Here is a 17,900-nt window from a genome sequence, read left to right on the forward strand (position 1 = left end):
AGGAAGTAGTTTCAGCAACTACTATAGATTGCTTTAAGAAAAAGCTGGATGATCTCTAGAAGCACAGAATATAACTGGGCATTAAGGATTTAAAGTAAAAATAACAGTGACTGCTGATCCAGGGAACATATGATTGCCTCATGGAATCAGGAAGGAATTTTTTTCCCGTTAAAGCAAATTGTACCCGGGGTTATATTTTTGCCTTCCTCTGGACCAGCTATGTCTTATAGGGTTTTATATCTGGGATATGTTTAATTCCCTAGTGCTTCAACTTGATGGACTCATGTCTTTTTTTTAACCTAACCAACTATCTAACTAAGTGCAGCATTTTTGGAAACCCAGTATGGCAGGGGTTTTTCCAGCTTTTGAAGGTATGTAATGTCAGCATTATGCAATCTAGGCCCCAAGGCAGACATACAATCGAAACTTTTACTGAGCTGAATCTCTGTTTAATTCTTCTCCTTGTGAAAATGAATTTGCCTCTACTCCATTATACTTTTTTCTTAACAGAGGACACATTTTGCAGGAACTAAGTTAAGAAAACTGTACATTCATTGTAAACTTCCCCATTAATACGTATACTGTATGAGCGTTGCTTTTTGCTTGCAGCTGATATTTTCAATTGTTTTCAGGAATGTCTGGGAGAGTAGAAGGCAGCCACAAGTTTCCTTTAACTCCACTGACAGTGCTGAAACAAACCACTTTGCTGAGGATAGAAGGGCATGGAATGACTTGAGAGGACACAATCATACCACAAGAAAAGCCTCAGAGCCTGTCCAGCAAGCAAATAGTTGGGCTGCAGTGGCAGAACCCCAGGTATGTTCTACAGTCATGTATACAGAAGCCTTTTTTTCTTACCACAGGATTGTGAATGGTCTTTTAAGAGGTCCTGTTACTTTGGCTTGAATTGGTGTAGTTTATCTTTTTAAAGCCAAAATTGAGAGAGTGCATGTTTATTTAATAGAGTGTTTATTTAATATGCTATTTAGAGGTCATTGGAAGCAAGTGGAAATCTCACTAATGGCGACAAAGACCTTGGTAAAAACTTGACAAATGTTACAAATCTTACCACACTGTCACAACTAAAATTAAAGAAAATGGCCACTTTTTCAGTGTGAATCCCCTTTGTTTATCATGCTGGCTGTTGTCAATTTGTAGGATAGTCAAATGTACTTCTATGTATTTCAGAATAAAATATGGATGCTGCATTCACCAATGTTTTCTGGGTTTTGTGAGTTTTTTTTTTTTTTTGACTGCAAATTAGACAGTGGATTTTTGTCATAGACTGTATCTGATTTCATAATTTAGTTAGAAAGTTATGCTTTGTAAACTGTGTGTGTGTGTGTATGCGTATGCGCACTCAAGAATTGGGGTGTTCCTGATCAGTGTTTTTTTTTTTCCCTCAGAGAATTTTGTACACACTTATTGTCCTTGTAATTCTCATTTGATGACTAGTGAAATGCTTTTCTGGAACAAGCATGCAGAGGTCTGAATTCCCATCCTTCTGATCCCATCCTTACTATATAGTGAATCACTTTTTTTTCACCCCTGTTTTACTTACCAAAGTCTTGTGACAGGTCAACTGCACCTGTAAATAAATTGATGAAAAAATTTGTAAGATGTGATCATGACCTACGTACATATTTCTCTCAGCACTTCTATTTAAAAGCTGTGTTGATTAGCCTAGTGAGCTTCCGATTTACACCCTCATGTTTTTTCTTAGAAGTCTGCCCCCACTTCAGTTTTGCGGCAACCATCTGTGGAAGAGAAGAAAGAGAGAGGCCCTCCAAGGCAGAAGTTTGTACAGTCTGAAATATCTGAAGCAGTCGAGCGTGCTCGCAAGAGGTGCGAGGAGGAAGAGCGCCATGTTCGGGAGGAGAGGCTTGCTGCCTGCGCAGCTAAACTTAAACAGCTTGATCAGAAAATTAAGCAAGCTTCCAAGTCTGGAAGTAAGACCCCAAGGTGCTTGGAGAACAAGGAAAATGAAAATCCCAGATCTCCTCTATCCGACCAGAGCAGTGATCAGAGTACGCAGAATTTTCGAAGAGGTACTGCTGCATGTTTGAATGTCCCTCCACCTCCTCTTGCTTTCTATACAAACCTTCAGTATTCCTATATCTTCCTTCCCCCACCTAACATTGCATTAATGTGGTTTTTAATGAGATTCTCTAATTAGAAGTTTATTTGCATTCATATATTTGCAGTTGAATCAACCTACACTCAAAGCTGAACACACTAAATTCAATTGCATTTTTGAACAAGGATATAAATTGTCTGTACCTGCCAAAAAGATTTGTAAATCCGGGTTCAGATCCGCACGATTGTGAACTTAATGGCTCAAGAGCCTGGAAGTAGGCGCAAACAGATATTGCTCACATTTTAGTCCCTTCAACATACATTTAATTATTGGTTACTGCCTTGTGTGCTAGAAAACACTTGACACTAAAAACTTGTGTATCCCAAAAGAGGCTGAAAACCATTAGAAATGTTTTAAAAATAAACTACTTGCATACATTCCTCTAATCATGTTCCAAGACTGTACACTAAAAGGTATGCTTGAAGCGGTGCTGACCATTGAGCAAACCATATGTTGATCAGGTAAAACTGTAAATCCATGACAGGTGAAGTAAATAACATTGATTGTTTACCTGGTGTTTTAGTGCTGGGTGCAACAGAACATGCCAACAGTTTTTATAGGTTTCTCAAGCAATAGGCAGATTTGGACATAATTTAAAAAAAAATTTCTTTTTTTTTTTTTTTTTTTTTTTTTTTTTTTTTCTAGGATTCAAATGTTGTCTGTAGGTACTGGCCGAGTACACAATTGACCTTGCGTTTATTCCAGATATTTGATTTTTAGAAAACTGTACACCTAAGCTAAAATCTGATTCTATGATCAGGAGGACGGATAGAATAGTTTGTTGCCCGGATCCCTTCAACCGAATGGTTTGCTGTCTCCCTGGTGCCAGGGCTCAGCATGTGGGGGACCGAGTGGACAAATTACTGGTAGGGGCTGGACAGGATCCAGCTGTCTTGGTCCATGTTGGAACCAATGACAAGTGTGATTGGAAGATTGAGGATCCCTAAAAATCAGTTTAAAAACTAGGTTTCAAGTTGAAGAAAAGGACCTCCAAGGTTATATTCTCTGGAATATTGCCTGTGCCATGGCAACACAGGAAAGGCAGAGGGAGCTTAGACAGCTAAATGCATGGCCTAAGTCCTGGTGTAGAAGGGAAGGGTTTGGGTTCATAGAGCACTGGGCTGACTTTTCATTGGGGTACAACCTGTATGCCAGAGATGGTTTGCACCTAAATGAAAGGGGGTCTGCTGTGCTAGGGGAATGGTGGAGGGTGTTGGGTTAGCACACGTTTATTTAATGTCAATTATGTCTCACCAACAATAATGCTTTATCAGTATATACTGGTAAATATATACCATATATGAGGTCATCCTAAAGGAATGCAGCATATTCTGTAACTGGAATCCTTATAAGGTAAAATACTGGTTTAAGGGATGATCATTGGTCAGTACTGGTCAAACAATGGCTTAGAATTGATATGATTGAGAAACAGTTTGGCAAAATTAGGGTTGACAAAGCACCAAGACCTGATGGATTACATCCACGTGTCCTCAAAGAGCTGAGCTCAGGTATTTCAAAGCCATTATTTCTAATTTTTAGAGACTCTTTAGTTACTGGCAAGGTACCGATGGATTGGTGTAAGGCCAATGTGGTTCCTATCTTCAAAACGGGAGCAAAGTCATTAACAGGTAACTACAGACCGGTTAGTTTAACGTCCATAGTTGGAAAGGTCCTAGAGAGTTTTATAAAGAACCACATAGAGGCGTTTCTGCTAGAAAATAATATTATAAGTGATAGTCAGCATGGCTTCAAGAAAGACCGAAGTTGTCAAACTAATTTACTCTCTTTTTATGAGGAAGTAAGTAAACAGGTAGACAGTGGAGTGGCAGTTGATCTACTATACTTGGTCTTTGCTAAAGCATTTGACACTGTAACCCACAGACGGTTAATGCATGTTAGGGTCAATAGGTTTGGAAAAGTCAATCTGTAAATGGATAGAGAACTGGCTTAAAGATCACATCCAGAGAGTTGTAATGAATGATTCATACTCTGAATGGTGTAAGGGTATTAGTGGTGTACCCCAGGGTTCAGTGTTGGGACCTTTACTGTGTAACATCAACCGACGCTGGATTAGCACAGCGGGACCAGGTAAGTGGGGATTTTAGTGTAGGCGAAAAAATACGGGCTTAACCAAAAGAGCAAAAATATTTAGTGTGAGAAATTACGGGCTTAGCGGTTGGGGGGTTAAGCAACTGTAACTAAACAGTAAAAGTTACTTTTTTTTTTTTTTTCTTGCAAGCTTATTTTTTGCCCCTCTCCTTCTGTCTTGATCGCCACTGATAGAATAAAAGCACAGAGCCTTTCTTTGATATATATGTCATGCAACCCATGTGTAGAAGGAGCAAAAGAATAACTTCACTGGGGGTAAAAGAGTGAGATTGTTTTGTTTTTTTTTTTTTAAATTTCATACCACTGCTATTAACAGAATACTCTTCTAGAGCGACAGTGTTCACTTGCCATAATATGTCTATAGGGAAGCAAAATTGTCCCTTTGTATAGGGCTTCACAAACATCCCTCTCTCCTCATCTTTATAACATAGGAAGGACGTGTTCCATGCTAAACGGTGAGAAATCCAGTGCTGTCCTGTGCAACTCAAACGAGCAAAGGTTAATTTGGATTTCTCTGTACATTCTCGGAGAGGAAACCTAGGATTTACATATAATTTTTCTTATTTTCTTTTTCCTTGATGTTCAGCTAAAGAAAATCAAAGCTGAATTTTGATGGAGCTTTGTTTTTTTACTTTTTAGCACCTAAATAATTATCTTGCACATGGACCTTGTACACATTTGCATTTTCTAGGGCTTACCTAATCTGGTCATTGACGGTTTCATGTTTTTCTCCAGAAAACTCCCAGGAAGCACCATCTGATAATTTGGAGGAGCTCCTTCCTTCAGCACCTAGAGCTGAGGCAAGTAATGAGAAGGAATACACAGAATCTGTTTCCTCTGTTCAGGATTTTGGCAAGCACCAGAAACTCTTCCTGCCCAGATTTCAAAGGCAGCAGCAGGTAAATCTGCTTGTGTTTTTCTTTCTTTCTAAAAAATGGTGGCTAAGGCAATTTGAAGCAGTGTGAATTTTAAAGGTTTATTTTGCACTGTTCAGGGTCAGCTTGTACCCTCGAGTTGTGTATTAGAGTAGCAAATGTGTGCAGGATGTTAAAATGGTAATGTCAGATTTCCTGTTTTATAAATAGAGCCCTAAAAATGAAACTTTTTTTTTTTTTTTGGTCTTAGCATAAAATATGCCTGATAATTATTTTTTTTTTTTTTTTTTTTAAATTTTTAATTTTCAGGAGCAGTTGTACAAGATGCAACAACCGCAGCTGCAAGCAGCTAGCCATTCTAACCCTCCTTGCACCTTCTATTCCCATCATCCGCAGATGTTGGGCTTTGACCCTCACCGGATGATTATGCCTTCCTATATGGACCATCGGATGACTCAGGGTCATGCTGCTGTGGACTTTTATCCCTTTTCTCTTCCTCCCCCAGGTGGGTAACGTGCATCATAAACTCTTCCTGTTCTAAATAGACCTAACTACAATTCAGTATTTTTTATTCAATGGTAGCAGTGTTTATTTTTTATTTTTTTAATTTTGGAACCTGTGTGAAAATCCACATAAACTGTTGCACAAGTACATACTAACCACAGCAAACTGCATAGCCTACATGGGACCTACCTTCAGAAGTACCACGTTAAGTTTGAAAACCTCCCACAGGATACACTGTAGTACTCTCCCACCTCTGTAGGTAGTTCACTTGCACTAGTAAATGAAATCCACACCAGAAGTATGTGATGTTTAGGAGTTCCTATGTGTGTGATTTGTTTAGAGGATTTATTATAAAGCACTGATTTATTTGCCATGTAAAGTTTCCAATTTTTTATTACTGATTTTGGGTGAACCCATTACACTCAATTCATTTCATAGAGCACAAACGTTTTATCATTAAACTTTGGGGTTTGAACAAAATTATTTGCAATCCTATTTCAACAACATTTAGGTGGTTGAAATCACTCTTTATACTCTCATCAAAAAACTCACACTTTGTGAACTTTAATATCGAACTCCAGCCTTATTTCTGGTTACCACCATTGTACAGGCTCCTGTTCTTTTCCAAAATTGCCTGCTTTAAATTCACTGCGCTTAACATATCAGTCTGTGATAAAATATGTAGTAAATACCCATTTTGAAATATTTACTTAATACTTAATATTTTAGGTTATGTTTTCAAAACGCAATGTTTACCACTCTGCCATGCCTTACCATCAGCTGTTTTGTTTGTTTTTTTGCATAGAAAAACACAGGACATTACTTGGTCTAAAATCATGTGTTTAATGAAAATGTAAAAGTTTTATTTAAAAAAGTCAGTAGCATATTTAGTTAGGAGGGGAAATGTAGCAAGGAAGAAAACATATAAACAAGGTAAACTTAAGTTTTAATATCAAAACTTGCTTGTTCTGTTAGGTAAGAGAAAACATTTGATCCAGCAAGAATCTGTGGGTGCAAACTGCCAGCCTAATGACTATGTGTGCATCCAAAACAAAGTCTACTCTGTGTCCCTACAGAAGCAGATGGAAAACGCAATGGAAGGAGGCTACAGCAGGTAACATGCTACTGATGGTTTTGCAGTTAAAAAGACCTTTTTACCAGAAAATATTTCCTAACGGCTGCAAATTATTCTCTTTTATGCTGCAGCTGTTTCCGTGCTTTCTACTTGTATATGCCTGGTTACCCCTGCAACCACTAAAAGCCTGTCTGAAGTATCTGTATTTGATATCTTTAAGGCACCAAATTCCTCTATCATCTACCCTTCATATTGCCTCAACGTTCTCCCTTGTGCATCTGTTTTTTTATAAGCCTTGTGCTTTAATTTTTCACTTTCACATGATTTGCTAGTTTGGCAAGCTCTGAAATTGGAAGTGTGTGTATATGTGTTATGTATCCTCCCTTCCAGTCATATTACTGTGTGTTTTTTGTTGCATTGGAGATTTCTGTTGCTCTGTGTACCAATCGGTGAGCTTTCCTTTTCCTGTTTTCTCATGGGTGAAAGAAATAACGAAAAACACTTTTATGTAGTCAGACATTTCTTTGAAACTTGATTAGGTTTATATTGCATTTCTTTCTTATGTAATGGACATTTAATAACTGACTAGGGACCAGTTCAGGCTTCACTTACTTGCTGAATATTCTGGACTGTTAGGTCAGAAAATATAGACGTTTTTTAGTATTTACAAGATGCTGGTATCACTGATACCATCTGAAAATACCAGATCACTGGTATTTTTTTAAAAAGCAGGTCAGTATTGGTAACAAATTTTTCACAGCAAATTGCACGCAACACTAAAACACATGTATATAAATGTTAAATTTTTGTATGTATTTTGTGCTCACTGATTTTTTGATTTCTGGTTTTCAGAAATGGCAACTCCTACTCCTCTTTAAGGAGACAACCAGAGAGTGCACATAACCACTATAAACCCTATGAAGACAAAGAAGAATATAGGCCATCTAGCAGTTATGAAAAAAAATCTAGTGGGAATTTTAACAGCTGCATGTCACTTCAAATGGGTCAGGATGCCTCCTACCACCAAACCGAAACTGTATCAGTAAGCAAGGCGCAGCAAGCTAGTCCACAGTCGAGAACCTCTGATTTTGTAAATAGTAAAGCTCAATTTATTGGATGGGGCTACGGACCTCAGAAGTCTTTGGATACATCCAGCAATGTGAAAGTGGAACATCCTAAAGAGGAGCAGGCATTGGGATCTGAAACATGGAAAAAAGATGATGGTGGAATTCAAGACTGCTCTGGAGAAACAAGTTGGATGGAGCCAGCCAACACTAATAACCAGCAGCATTCAGAAAATACTGGGAGAATTCGGCGCTCAGGTCCAATAAAAAAACCAGTTCTGAAGGCTCTTAAGGTTCAGGAGAAAGAATTAGAGAAGACAAAGCCTGAAACAAAAGACCCTGTTAAAACAATGAAAGAAAAGCTACTTTCTAAGCTGGTTAATGTGGCCAATGTGGAGCCCACTGCTCAAAGTTCTTCCAGCTTAATGGTAGAGGAGAAAACTCGGCCACAGCCTCTTGTCCAGGAATCAAAGAAAGCCCCTCAAGAAACAATTGAAAGAGCCTGGAGTAGTAAGCTAGTTTCCGGTGAATTAAATCCTGCCCCCCAAACCAAGGGGAGCAACTGGATCTTTTTAGATGAAGAGCAGGCTTTTGGTAGTAGGGGTTGTGGAAGAGGCAAAGGTTTTAGAGACTTTGCATTCCGTGGAAGAGCTTCAGTTTCCTCTTATGATGGGCAAAGAATGGGCAGAGGGCGTGTTGTTCGGGAATTTAATCTCCCTGAGGATTTCCGTGGTCAGGTTTTCGCAAGATGCATGGCTAGTGAAACGCATAGTGAAGGGTCCGAATATGAAGAATTGCCCAAACGTAGGCGTCAACAGGGAGCTGAGGATAGGAATGAAAAACCCCTTATTGAAAGTGGAGCAGAAGACTACCAAGGTTCCTGGAGATCTTATAGAAATTTTTTGAACTCAAATAGTGTTAACTCCAAATCCAGGGCCCCAAGGGCCTTTGAAAGATTCTTTCCACCCCGGCTTAGTAGCAGTTATTGCAGAATTATATCCAAGGATTCTTCTCAGTGGAATTCCAAATCTGGAGGTTCCTCTTGGCTAGAATATGCACCAAATGAGACCCATGGATCCCACCATAATACAGACAGAGACTGTGTGCATGATAACAGGCATGTCAATATCTTCCAGAACAGTGGTTTTGATGAAGCCCAGGAGGACAGACAATCCTTTTTTCAGGATGAAGATCTATACAGGGAAAATTTGGAGAAAAGATCTTTTGGAAGGCGAAGGCTTCCTCGTCAAGATAAGCCTCCCCGATTTCAACGCCTCAGGCAGGAGAGAGAGTCTCTTGACCCGTGGAGTGCTGAGGAAATGGGCAGTGCTGTGTATGAACATGACCCTTGGCAGACACATTCTAAGCTATCAGTGGGTGAATTAGAATTATCTAGACCACCCGAGAGGTCTTGCCATAATTCTGACCATGTTAATGAAGACTGGGAATCTTCAACTGAGAGCAGTGACTTTAGTGAAAAAAGGCCTGGGGACCTGGATGGTGAAGGGTATCTTTCTGGAAATGGAAATTCCGAAAAGAGAGGGTTATCCAAAAGGAGTTTATGTAGTCAAAGGACAATAATGGACTGCTGCAAGATTGAGTCTTCTAATAATGAAGAAAAGCCATTGAAAGACAACGAGAGTTCCCGAAATGACTATCAAAGCTCTGCTTCGTTAAAGAGCAGGTATTTGAATAATTTGAAATAATTTTTTTCCTAAAAAAAGAATGTATGTCTGAAAATACTTTTGGAATGTTCTCGCCAGTGGATCAAAGGGTCAGTCCATGGCAATGCAAGAATGCATTGTTTTAGATCTTGCAAGTTCAGAAGTACCATAAACATAAAAGATAAATGCAACACAAATACACAAGATAAATCAAAAAGGTAAATGTTACCAATATCGCAAGTATATTTGACTGGTATACCATGAAGTAGTCAGAATGATTGATTATAAATTAATTGGCATGGCTTTCTTTTCCTTCTTCTGGGAGAACATCTACTTAACATTTAGGATATATACAAATGCCCCCAACTACTCATTTTTGAAAAATGGGTTAATAGCCAAAACATGTCAATGGTGGTTTTGCTGTTTATTAACAGCTACTCCTAATAAGCCTAAGGGTGATCTGGAGAATAATGATTCTATTGAAAATAATAACTAGTTGTTTTCTATTTAGTTTTCTACTTTTGCCAGCTTTAGGAGAATGATTAGAAAATTGTCAAATGTTGGCAATGTGTTGTCTGGTAAAATTGCCTTTATGACCTTTGTGTTTAATGTAGGAATTTGTGTTATTATTCTAGATTTCACCACAAGGTGAAGCTTGTTAGGTCTCTGGTTGTGCTTGTGCCTTAAAAATCTAGCTGTGATTGACATAGACGCATCATTGCAAAATGTCTTCCCTGCAGGGTTACCTTCCTATCTATAATCTGTCCTATCCTACCTGTCCGCTTTCAGTACAGGTTATTCTAAGTTTTTATTTGATTAATATTTAGGACAGTTGGTTTTATAGTCCTTATTTTAGGGAAAGTATAATGTATTTCTGGTAATGGCATATTTTTCAGTTATTTACATTTTATCCATAGAAACAAGGTTTTTACCTCCCTAGCATTCTAATTCTGTCCAAATTTCCGTGCAAAAAGCGTTAAAAATTTTTTGCGTTGGAAATGTATTTTACATTGTAGGCTATAATTCTTAGGCAAAACTCCCCAAAATATGTCCAATAGTTAATAAAATGCATTAAATTTAATAATAAACTTAAAATAAAAAAAAAATAGTTAAGCATGTAAAATACCTGTACAGTAGCATATATTGTATACAATAATATATTGTGTTATAATTATATGAATATTTCTTTGTTTTTGACTCAATACAGCCATTTTGTATTGAATCCAAAACAAGATTTGAATTTCCCACCACTGTCGTCACGCGTCTCTGCAGTTCGCAGTTGGAGCTGAAAGAATACAGATGTGTCCCCAGGACCTGCGGGGACCAGCAGGATGCCGGGGGACAGCGACGGAGCAAGGTAAGTGTTTTTTTTTTTTCCAAGTTAAAGCGACCCTGAGTGTGACTCTGGATTACCGCTTCTTGCACCTAAAATCCACCCCAAGTCACACTTGGAATTACTGCTAGGGGGGTTAAAACAATTAAACTGATCAACAAACATTTTCTTGCCAAACAGATTAAAGTCATTTTAGGTTATGTTTGATGTACAGATTCCAAATATGATATTGGTTTTGTTAGATTGGATCTAGTTTTTGAATGATGACCTCAATAATAACCTCATAGAAAACTAATGAAACATATAGATTAAGCAAAATGAAACTATATATGCCTACGCATACAAAATTTAATTTTTGAAATAATGTCAGTATATTCTATATTCAGTATTTGTACAGAACTAATAAAGTTGTTGAAAAACTCTGTATGATTTTTTCAAATGGCTATGGAGATAGTGTACCTTTATGCTCATAGTAGCACCCAAATTTTTAAAGTTTAAGAGCAAGTTTTGTACCAGTTCTTCATAATTTTGTGCTTTATGGTTATTTTGAGTTTTCAGTACTCAATCCAGGGAAGAATACAAATGAGAATACAAATATTTGAAGCAATCATTGTCCTTGTTCAGAGCTCTAACAAATTGCTTTATTAATCCCAACTTTATGTGTAGTGGAGGGATGTTTGCTCCACCTTTTTTCATGTTTTCCCTTGGAGGCCATGTCACTTTTTTCCAGTGATCCTGATTTGCTCTAATATCCCACAAGCAGGTGAAACATGGGGACTTTGTGTATTCACTTTGTGTCCAAGTAGGAAGTTCACCATTTTATATCCACACATATGGACCATTGGTGTTCCTGATAGCAAAGCTTTTGTAAGACTATTTTGTTTTGTTGAGTGACTAATTGGAATTGATGCATAGCATTTCCCATTATGCAGTACACAAAGTCTCCATCCTCACTGAAATATGGTCGGAGTGCCTCCTCTCTTGTCCTATAAACCGTTATTTTATCTTCCGCTCTCAGACAGTTCTTTTCTTTTAGCCCGGATGATAAAAGTTCAGATGATTGTTGTGACAGACTTAGGTCACGTATTAAATCATTGAGCTCTTCTTGGGAGAACTGCTGGTGTGATGAAACATATTCACTTCATATTCACTGCTAACTCCTGGATTACACTCCCTGTATATCCTCCATGTGGGATACAGGAATATCCGGGACTGAACACTGGTATGGGAACATCAGCACCATGCAGCACAGGTCATCTTGTGGATTCCAAATCACCGTACTCCCACTTGTTTTTCTTGTAATGATTGAAACCTTTTACATTCACAGCACACAAATAAATATCATTATGATGATTTCTGGGCTCTCCCCATACCATAGGTACACCAAATTTCAAACTTTTCAGTTTTCCATTTTTCCACTGACGTAGACATTCTACACAAGCTTTGCATACCATATGGTGAGCCCAATACTTATCTTTGGTCCCCCAGTTTAATACCAAAATATTCAAGATGCTTTTCACAAATTCTTAATGTTTCTTCTCTGTTTTTGCTGAGAATATTCACCACAAATACAAAATACAATGGGGTCTTGGTCTTGAAATAACTTCTGGAAGAACTCATATTTCTGTAAAAAAAAGAAAATGTATGAATAAAAAGAAGGCCAAAGAAAGTTTCATGAAAATAATGCTACATTTATATATAAAATGCAAAACATTGGTGTAAATAAAGATTGATAATAATATGCCTTGTTAACATTTGTTGTTGGTAAAATTGTCTATTCTGATTCCTGTATCACAAGAACTAGAGCCAATTCAATGGAACCGATGTCATTTCTGGATTCAGCAGACCTGAAATACACCAAATATATTTAAAAATCCTTGGCAAGTGAAATTTTTTTTTTGAGATTTTATAAGTTAATACTAATATGTTTTTTATCAATATGGTCTCATTTCAAATTAATCTGAAAATGTTATTTGACTGTACTTTCTAGAAATGGATTTTTTTTTCCAGTGTGAGCTTATTTTGACTTTTTCCTAACATTTGCTCTTTTAGCTACTGTTGTGACGAGTCCTACACTCAAGAGTGCAATCCCCATCGCTATGGTTCGGAGAGGTCTGCACAGTTCAATAATTGGGACCCCTTAGTTAAAAAAACGGAAACGGACTCTAGACCCAATGGACTGAAAGAAAATAAGAAGTCTGAGGTCAACTCTGGATTTAATATAAAATACGGAGGTAATCCTGATGGAATTAATGTATTACAAATTGTTCTTTTAAAAAGTCACTTACCATTGATGCAGTCCCAGGAGGAGTATCTTCAGCTCTAGATTTATGGATAATGTTAAATTTGAGTAAAAACCGAAATGTGGGCAAGTGGTGCCTGGGAGAGAGACTGATAAATATATAACTGTGGTATGCACCCCTGTAAGTCAATCCGAAAATAAATGGCACCCACCAATACATGTTTATTTTTTTTAAATATATATCAATACCCCAGTTGTAAAAAAACAATTTATTGAAGTATTTTTTTTAACATCCTTTATTTAACAGTTTTCAAATTATTATGGGGGAAAGGGTAATACAAGGAAGGAAACATATATAAGAATATACAGCATGTACAAAAAAAAAAAAAAAAAAGCAGTACAATTACAACCAAGGGGGTAGTAAACGGTGTACATATGCAAACCAAGAAACAGTATATGTTATAAAGTCAAAATAGAATAGATACAAATGCCAATATGCTTCATAGCAACCCCTGAGTGTGATTGCTTTACAAAAACACTTTATAGGTCATACAACACTACTTTAGGTCATACTGAAAGTATAACCACTCAAATATTGAGCTTATGTGAACTGTGGTGTGTACAGGAGACTGATCCGTTCACATTGGACCCAGGTGACGACTGTACTCCACAGTAGTGGAAAATTGAGGCCAGTAAAACCATGTGTAAATTTACCATGTGATCCCCGCATGGAGGTGAGGTTCTCCATACGTTGGATCTCACTAACTCTTCTTAGCCGCAGGCAAATTGGAGGGGGTCAGCTCTCCTCCAATATGCGGAAATGCATGCATGGGTTCGCAGCCATAATAAGATGTCTAATCACCAAATTTTTGTACATTTTCTGGGAGAAAGAATTGTCACAAAAGGAAAAAGGTGGGATTGTCTAGAATTGGTGTATCTGTCATAAGCTGGATAACGTCCCTGATTGTTGAACAAAAGGGTTGTAAACAAGGACATTCCCAGAAAATATGGAGAATGGAGCCTACCGCCACCTGACACCGCCAACACCGATCAGGCACATCTGGAAAGGGTCTGTGGAGTTTTTCTGGTTTGTGGTACCATCTGGTCAATATTTAGAAAATATATTCTTGGAACCTGTTACTAATTGACGCCTTGTGAGTCCATAACAGGACCCTCTCTCTCTCTGTTCCGCCGTCGGGGTGATTCCCCAGATCGAAAAGTATGCTGGGGAATTGGATGAAGGTGGGGGTCTGTAAAAAAGCATATAGTACTGATGGAGTGTGTCGTATCACCCCTCTCCAATGCAGATTTGTTCCAAGGGTGTGAGGAATCTGGAGAAACCTGGAGGATCTGGAAGGTAATTATTGGTGAAAACTGCATTAAGATGACGCGAAAAAGTTTATGTATGACTTTAGGCAGCCTAGTAGCCCAAGATCTTTGTAAACAATTTCAGATTCTTGTTCAAGAGGGAAATGTGGCGAAAGCTGGCACGGGAGGAAGGATCCTTGCCCTCTTTGGGAATAACTGTGATTGTAGCCCGCAGGGATTCCAGGGAGAATAGACTTCCCTTAGGTATGGTATTGTATACGTTGGCGTGCCCTTTTCAACCTTGCCCTTATGCTTGATAAATATACCGCAGAAAACCGCTTTGTGGGCTTCCCATACAAGTAAAGGGTCACTGTCGGGTGTGTTATTGGTCTGGAAACAATGCGATAATTCCAAGGAGACATCTGCTACCACCACCGTGTTCTGGAGGGAGGGACTCATTCAGGCTCAACCTCCATGATTTAGGTGTCAGATGAAATATCTGAACTGACAGTGATATCTGTGTGTGGTCAGAGAGAGTGATTGATCTGATGGAGCATGATCCTATGGAGTTTGGACTGTGGCAGCCAAAAATGATCTATCCTTTAGTAGGAACAGTGGGGAGGGGAGTAAAATATATTGTCACGCCCTGTAGGCTTGAGAATTCTCCACACGCCCATTAACTGGAAGTGGGGATAATACATTACTAACCTGTCCACAGGTGTGCTGTCGGGCTTTACCTGGGCCATGAGATGTGTCAAGCATGGGGTCAGAAGTGAAATTAAGATCACCACCCAGAATGAGCAAACCTTCTCCTGAAACATTCTAAAGTATCCAGCATTTCAGTTGGACAAGACCTGACTGGTGATGGGGAGGTATAGCGGCAGGAGTGATCAGACAACCCTCCAGAAATCCCTTTATAAACAGAAACTTGCCCTCCGGGTAGCTGATGCATTCCTTCCGTTGCCATGTGCCTGAAGAGGCCACCAGAACACTGACTCCTTTGGATGTGCAATTGCTGTGGGGAACCTGCGGTTTGTAAGTTTTGTGTAAGTAAGGCACGTGGTCGCTACAGAAATTAGTCTCCTGGATAAAGGCAACTTGGGCTCGCTGTCTATGCAAGTCAGAAAGTAGCACTGAACGTTTTTCGGGGGTATTAAGCCCTTTGACATTGTAAGAAACTAGTTTCAATAGTCCCATGTTGGGGGTGGGTGGAAAGATCCAAAAGGTTAAAAAAGGGGGTTTAAATGCTGGGCTGAGGAACGTGTAGTAGTGGAGAGATGGTAGTTACAAAGCTAGGTACCTCTGTGTTAAATATTTATAGAGGGGCAGGAATAAGTGCAGAAAGTGTGTGCAGGTCGTCCACGTGGTTTCCCTTAATAGGGGTGGCTCGGGTGATCGGAGGGGGACCCCCACCATTTGGGCCGGACATTAAAATTGTAGTGAATAATACATTTGGTGAAATGAAAAATTATGTGTGTGGGGCGGAGGAGTGTGAAAAACAAACATGTATTACCAGTTAGTATAGCATATGTCTTAAACATCAACACTTGTCAGCTAGGCTTAATGCTGAAAAACTATATTATCTAAGGAATAATTGAATCGGAAGATAAGCAATATAGCTACCAGTCCACGAGGGCCGGGAGGAGCTGTACTGTATCGATACCGTGGTAAAGCCTCAGGTTGGATCTTGTACACTGAGTGGTTCAGGAGCATGGTGTGTTGTGGCCACTCAGAAAGTGCCATTTGTGGTAGTTTGAAGGTTCCCAAAAATTATGCGAGGTCCCCCAGGGTCAGTGAAAGTCGGCCCCTGGGGTTGTATTACAAATAGGTGAAGACACTTACCCGATGGTAAGTGCTTTTGCTCTCTGTAAGGGATACATTTGCAAGGGTTATTCCATATAGGAAAGATGCTTACCAATTGTATTTTGTATTAATGAAAAAAAAGATTTTACCATATTTAGAGTTAAAGTATAATAATGCATTTATGACTATAATAATCCAAAAAATTCCAGGGGAAAGTCCTTACCTGCGCCTCAAATTAGGTTTAGGCATACTATTGCATGAAATATTCTGCAATAGTTTGTCAGGAAGAGGTTCTCTTAGGGGGATCCTAAAGAATATTGAAGGAGGTATAAAATGTTAGGTTCAGTGTGTCATAATCTGTGTCTGTGAGGGTTTTTTATTCTTCAAACTAATGTTGATATATGTATCAATAACATCATATGATATATGTCTTAGCTTAGAGTGGTAGGACACGTACAGTACTTGCTTCAATCTATGCACAGATTTCACCAGGGCCAAATGTAGTTGGACAACCCAACATATACAGTGCCTTTGCCTATATGTAATACAACTCACAATGTATTCAAATGTCAAACTAACAATTTTTAGTAATATAGTATTATTCCTATAGGTACAGTTAGGTCCATAAATATTTGGACAGAGCCAACTTTTTTTCTAATTTTGGTTCTGTACATTACCACAATTCATTTTCAATGAAACAACTCAGATGCAGACTTTCAGCTTTAATTCAGTGGGTTGAGCAAAAAGATTGCAAAAATAAGTGGGGAACTAAAGCTTTTTGGGTCATTGAGGAATTAAAACAAACCCCTTCACTTCATTTCAGGGGCTCAAAACTAATTGGACAATTTACTCAAAGGCTATTTCATGGGCTGGTGTGGGCAATTCCTTTGTTATGTCATTATCAATTAAGCAGATAAAAGGCCTGGAGTTGATCTGAAGGGGGAGGGGGTGCTTGTATGTGGAAGATTTTGCTGTGAACAGGCAACATGTGGTCAAATGAGTTCTCCATGCAGGTCAAACAAGCCATCCTTAATCTGCAAAAACAAAAAAAACCCATCCGAGAATATACTACAATATTGAGAGTGACAACAGTGGTGCATGAACGCAGAATAATTTCCATGGTGAAGAGAAACCCCTTCACAACAGCCAACCAAGTGACCAACACTCTCCGGGAAGTAGGCGTATCGATATCCAAGTCTACCATAAAGAGAAGACTGCATGAAAGTAATACAGAGGGTGCACTGCAAGGTGCAAGACAAAAAAAAAAAAAAAAAAAAAAAACTTCTTTACTTAGCATGTCAATAATGCTATTGGGTAACTAAAAGAGGGCGAGGGGTCTATCACAATTATGGTAATTTCAACATGTACTATTTGTACCTGTTTTGCAATTTGTCTTGAATATAATTTTGCCGAAAAAAACACTTTTTCTATCTTTATTTCCCCTGTAAGCAATCACTTGTAAGGGGAAACCCTTATCGGTGTTTGATGTCAACGGTTTTAAGGCCGTTCAAAATGCTAGTCTATCGAGAAAGATCCGTAAGGAATAGGATAGGCTTGCTGTTAAAGGTGAATTCCTCTTGAGGCCTAGCTTCCATCATTACTTGAGTTGATAGGAGTGTATTCGGCATATGACATCATGTGGGCGTGCAGCATACTGGCTTTTTGGGCATAGAGTCCTATGGATACGGTCTATCTTGATCAAGTTATCTCTGGGTTTGCCTAAGAGATCAATAAATATAGCGGTAGCTATGTCATGTAGATCTTTGGGTTCGATGGATTCTGGCAA

The 17,900-nt window shown here is 38.6% G+C and overlaps 1 protein-coding gene across 1 annotated transcript in view; it reads left to right on the plus strand.

Moving 5' to 3' along the window:
* Positions 1-17,900, plus strand: part of LOC140342795 (protein PRRC2B-like) — a 77,498-nt gene that overhangs the window by 23,346 nt on the left and 36,252 nt on the right. Inside the window, exons 11-17 of the mRNA XM_072429143.1 lie at positions 633-816; positions 1,724-2,048; positions 4,982-5,145; positions 5,431-5,626; positions 6,601-6,739; positions 7,553-9,448; positions 12,814-12,995. Of these exons, the coding sequence (XP_072285244.1) occupies positions 633-816; positions 1,724-2,048; positions 4,982-5,145; positions 5,431-5,626; positions 6,601-6,739; positions 7,553-9,448; positions 12,814-12,995 (3,086 nt within the window). The remainder of the gene's footprint in view (positions 1-632; positions 817-1,723; positions 2,049-4,981; positions 5,146-5,430; positions 5,627-6,600; positions 6,740-7,552; positions 9,449-12,813; positions 12,996-17,900) is intronic.

Source organism: Pyxicephalus adspersus, chromosome W, assembly GCF_032062135.1.
Source record: "Pyxicephalus adspersus chromosome W, UCB_Pads_2.0, whole genome shotgun sequence".
In the NCBI taxonomy this organism is placed as follows: Eukaryota; Metazoa; Chordata; class Amphibia; order Anura; family Pyxicephalidae; genus Pyxicephalus; species Pyxicephalus adspersus.